Source organism: Atta cephalotes (assembly GCF_000143395.1).
Source record: "Atta cephalotes unplaced genomic scaffold scaffold00050, whole genome shotgun sequence".
Lineage (NCBI taxonomy): Eukaryota > Metazoa > Arthropoda > Insecta > Hymenoptera > Formicidae > Atta > Atta cephalotes.
In genome coordinates this window covers 1,742,480-1,748,205 of record NW_012130114.1, presented here as the reverse complement: position 1 = coordinate 1,748,205, position 5,726 = coordinate 1,742,480, and the positions used below count along the sequence as shown (strand labels likewise).

The window sequence follows — 5,726 nt, the reverse complement described above, 5'->3', positions numbered from 1 at the left end:
CACACACACACACACACACACACACACACACACACACACACACACACACACACACACACACACACACACACACACACACGTTTTGTCAAAAACCATAATATTCAGTAATAGTAATGTTTCAAAAGATGTCATTGAAATTTAATGCGGTTAGAAATTGAGGATCTTCTTAATATTTTAAAAAGTAACAGGAAAAATGCTGAATTCAGTTATATTTGGACGGAAGACTAAGTAATACTTTAAACATTAATTTACAAATTCCTAGACTTGTAAGTAATCAGAAAAAGACTTATTATTCTGCAAATACACTGAAGAATATTATCGCATAAATATATTCATTCCTATGCTTGACAAAGTAATATTAGATATAAAAACGCCAAAATTTGATCAAAATACCATTAATGCATTTAAATTATATGTATTAATGCTGCAATATTTAATAGAAATGAAAACTGCTGATTTAAATGCAGAATTGTCAGAATTATGATCAAAATCTTTTTCAATATTAATCAAATATAATCCTTCAAATTCATTTATTTTAAATCTGAAGTGGCTATGAGAAGAGCAAAATGGATTCGAGAAAATAATAATTAGTCGAAATCTTTACAAGATGTTTATGCTAGATGTGAAGAAATTCTAGTTGCAAAACACTATTTAAAATATTGCTCTATCTATCGATAAGTGTCGCTTCTAACGAGGCTTTTCAGCCCTTCGGCGTTTGAAAATCTGATTAAGAAACCGCATGAATGAAGAGACATTTGGGGCTTGCATTACATGTACATAGAGATATAGAAATTAATAAAGAACCAGTGTTAAATAGATTCGCCACAAATAAAAATTTCATCCTCTTTCACTCTCTGAAGTATTAATGAAAAGATATGGGACATCCTATATATATAGACGAGTGACACGTCATCGTACACATGTGTTCTAAAAATATGTGATTTCTATATTTGATTTTAATATTTCTATTTCTTAATATGTTCAACAATGCTTCATGTTCCGTGATGATTAACAACGCTGTATCTTCGTCAATTTGCGAGTGATTTAAACATTATGGACTTGTGAGCTAATTATATTTGTATCATTCTTGCTGAGGAGAACTCCAAAGAAAAATATTCAAAATAAAGAAGACATCAATCCAATATCTGAGTATTGATTGTTCACTAAATAATTGCGCCGTTTATCATTGCTAACTCTCATTAGTCTATTATATTTATCTTTTTGTATTGTTTAAAATTCGAGAGTCTTAATATAATTATTGTTATTGTTTAAACAATTTTCAATAATAACTTTCAAACATTTTGACTTTTTTCTAACGTTTCTCTTTAGTGAATATAACTAACTTACATGTATTATTCAATATATAATTGTAATCTTCTTACAAAACTTTTTATTCCTACTAATATATATTCTTACTAATATATATTTGACTAAATATTTTTTTGTAAAAACTTTTCACAAAAAGAAAACTTGATTAGAATCAATACTAGAAATTTAAAATGTCTATTATAGTCGAAGCTGGATCTTCATTGCTTTAAATAATTCAATCTTGAATTACTAATATCTTATTATACATATAATTGCATATTGTAGTTTTTTCAAACTGCGTGCCGAATTATTTTTCCAGACTTATAAACGCAATTAAAACTATTCTAATCGCGAAATAAATTGACAAGCAATTTTTAATAATTTGATGCTATCATCAAGAATTATAAAGATGTTAAATATGTTCTTCGGCAGTCGAAAAATTTCAATAATAGTTGTCACTTTTCCATTAACATGTATGACATTTGTGAAATACATTGCAAGAAAACAAATGGGAATGCTCTACATGAAGCTTCAACTACTCGGTAGAACGATAGAGACATTTGTGTCCTAATACCTGAGATAACAGTACTATAAACACGTAACCTCTGTAGACAGATAGCTCTGGTCTCCCTTACTGTCATTGTTGTACTGCAACTTTGTTTAATTTTTGTTAGTTAATAAAACTGATGTAATATAATTTAATTATAAACAATATCTTCGATTCTTCACTTATAAGGTTTGATTCTCCATTCACAATTATTAATGTAACATTTCGTTTCTCTTATTTGATCCCCCCCTCTACCTCAAATCTAAATAAAAATACACATGACAGATATCTTAATCTCTAAAATCTATAACTTTAAGTCCTTCTTGTTTTAATATAATTGAATTTATTCAAATTAAGCTGAGTTTTCCAATATATTTAATTATTTATGATCTATCTTACACACAGGCAATTGCTTAGTTTCAAGACTATTTGATACGATAATGTAATACTATAAGGATTAAATTAGCTTATAGCTTTAGTCTGTTTTACATATGTGTGTGCTGGTTTATAATGCACTGCTATTTTATATTTAAAATCATATTTTATATTTAAAATCATATTTAAAATCATATATTATGGAAAAATCATATTATGGAAAAAAATGAAAATATAAATAAAACTAATTAAGAAAACATACAATAAATACACAATAAAATATAATTTCTGAAATTAATTCATTTAAAAATAAATATATATAATAGTTCAATATCTTAACATTCAAACCATAGTGGCGCTTCGTATTTAAAATAATGTATCTAACATAAACGGTCTTATTTCCAATCTTATTATTACATTATTATAAAATAATTATATAGAAGACACTCAAACAATTAAGAAATAAAAGCTGAATGATCAAGCTGGATCTTTAATGTTGAAAACAATTTTAAGTGAATTACTACAATTTTTTATAACAAAATTTACAGATTGTAAGGGGTTTAAAGATTATTATATATAAGGATATATCCTTATAAGCATCAATATTATTAAAGTGCTTGTTAATTAAATTAAATTTTTTATATTACTATTCCAGTTCTCTATGTTTCGAAATTGAAAACTTTAGTGCAGTTTATATAAAATTAGATTATAAAATTAGATTATGATATATAAATTCATATGAAATCGTTTTCAGCATTAAAGATCCAGCTTGATCGCTTAGCCTTTATTTCCTATTTGTTTATTATTTACACGTGATTTTTAAAAACCGATATTTTAATATAACCACTATTATTTAAACTATACAATTTACAAAAGAAAACTGTAATTTTATTTTTGCATTTTCGAAATTCATTTTTAATCGATTTTGTTTTATTTAGGATTAGGAACAAGCTACAATATACAAATTATAAATTTTTACATTTCTTTAATTATATAAACACATCATGTTTTTATCAGTATTAATAAAGTGCAATAATTAGTTTTTTCAAGAAATAAAAATGTGTCTCTTTAGGAAACTTATATTAAGTATAGATGATCTACTAATTTTTAATATTGTACCTGGGTTTCATATTGCTCGATAGCTTCTTTCAAACTTCTTGCGTCTGTCATACCAGATTGTTACATATAAAAAATCAGTTGCAACTTGCGACAATTTAATACAACGTTAACACTAGGTGAAATCCAATCTTTATTAAATCTTGCACAATTTATTATTTAAGGCCTTTTCCAATTCCAATTAATGCTAATTGACGATTAACTCAAAACAGAAAGAAATCTGAGAGAGACCATGACATGATGCCACAAAATATACAGTAGCACAACTCTCTGTCCAGTCAGAGAGAAATCTGAGAGAGGACATGACGATTCAAAACCTATAACCGCAAAATGCTGTCGCATTACTGCCCTCTGACAAAGTGAATGTAAACTACGTCCTACAACGTCCACTTTTCTTACTCTCAGCAAACAAGAATGGATTGAAATGGATTAAAATGGATTCAGATTTTCAAAAATATGGATTCATGAATGTTAAAATGAATTCTTTTCAATCTTGAATGCATTTTTATTCTTTTATAGGAATTGCATAAAGCATATCTCTATGCCTTTCAATCCAAAAATAATATTAGCATTTTCTGTGCATCATGAATACTATTCAATTCAGAATAGAAAATACAGTTTTTTTACTTCAGTTAAATTCAAAAATAATCAATCATCATCAATAATCAAATATCAGCAATTTCTGTGTAAAGTGAATACTCAATTCAATGCTGAATATGAAATGCAGTTTTTCAAACCCAATTGAATAAAAAAAGTTTTTATTTAAAAATGAACTATAAATGCTATTTAAATTATTCAAAATTATAAGTAAGAAATTTTTCGTTTTAATCCAACTAAGTCCAAAAAAGTTGTAACGTAAAAATAATTGATTATTTTATGTTCTTTTTTGTTTCTCTTTGATTAGAAATAAAATGAATGATCGATGTGAACACTCACGAACACAGTCCGAATATTAATCAGTGCGCGACATCGGCCAAGCGATAGATTATCCGATATCCAATGTTGTCTCAGTAATGTAAATTGTTTATATTTTATATCTGTTAAATGATAATATTTTTATTATATCTATGTAATTTCATTACTGATTTAGCTGGATGTAATTGAAGTAATTAATTTCAGGTATAATTATTATAAATGTCTTAGGAAAATAAAATTTTTAATCCTTAAGTATTAATATTTTTTTTTTTTTCGAATATTAAACTAGTGTCAGATCCAATCCATTCAATCCATTTTCATGGATTTAAAGTAAGCATTCAACTGTGCGTAACACAAAATCTAAACGAGATATCGCAAAAAAGAAAAGAAAAGAAAGTACATCCTTGAAAGAAAAATTACGTAAACAGGATATTGAAAACTCTGGCAAATAAGTCATCCATTGATAATCAGTCAAATCTTGTTCATGGCAATCTAATGATTGACAGAATAGACTACAGAGTCAGAAACAAAATCTATTATCGATAAGAGAAAGATATTTCTAAATGTGATAGAAAAAAGCGTGGAACAAACTACTTCGAAAAAACGTAAAACTGTTGCTGAGGAATTTTTAGTTTCTAACTACATGCAGTCGCAGAAATGCCATGAAAATCACAACCGATAGGGAATCCCCGAATATCCTTGAACATGTTGCTAAAATAAGATCACGTGAAAGTATCTCTGAAAATATAAAGTCTTTCAAAGATAATAAAACAATATCTAAAATTATGTTGGAAGAAACTCAAGAGATCTCCTAATATGAGAACAAATAGAAATGTTTATCCTGGGAGATCCAATGTTAAATGAATTAGGCAGACAATTTATGATAATCAAGTCATAACACATGTCAATGATATAATTGCAGTAAAAATAATAGGAAAAATAAGTCAGCTCCAACCAAAAGATCGATTATTTAAGAAATTTTTGTAATTTGTGTAGTATTTTGTATTAATATTATTTTTTTAAGTGTTATTATTATAAAGTAAAGGTTTTTATGGAGCAAAGTCTGGTGTGATTATGAAATATTAATTGAAAAACTAATGTTCATTGTTAATAACAATGGATTTCTCAGATACGCAAGTTTATGAGAATGAAGATAATTTATTTACTGATTCACATGCATTAACGGAGGAAGAATCGTTACAGGTTAAATATAATTAAATATGTTTTTTAACAGTAAAATGTAAAGTTGAAGAAAAAATGAAAGGAGGAAGGGACGAACGGAGGGACAAGAGAGAGAGAGAGAGAGAGAGAGAGAGAGAGAGAGAGAGAGAGAGAGAGATATTATTATAGTAGTATTATATATATATATATTATATATATTAATTATTTATTTATTATTAGTTATATATTATATTATTTATTATTATTTATTATATAATATATATNNATACTATAACTAAATATA

General features: G+C 26.5%; 1 protein-coding gene and 1 pseudogene across 1 annotated transcript in view; one reads left to right on the top strand and one right to left on the bottom strand.

Moving 5' to 3' along the window:
• LOC105622933 (zinc finger CCCH-type with G patch domain-containing protein) overlaps positions 1 to 3,400 on the bottom strand; it is a 13,648-nt gene extending 10,248 nt beyond the window's left edge. The window contains exon 1 of the mRNA XM_012204341.1: positions 3,350 to 3,400. Within this exon, the coding sequence (XP_012059731.1) occupies positions 3,350 to 3,400 (51 nt within the window). The remainder of the gene's footprint in view (positions 1 to 3,349) is intronic.
• Positions 3,401 to 5,377: 1,977 nt separating this feature from the next.
• LOC105622953 overlaps positions 5,378 to 5,726 on the top strand; it is a 6,711-nt pseudogene continuing 6,362 nt past the window's right edge.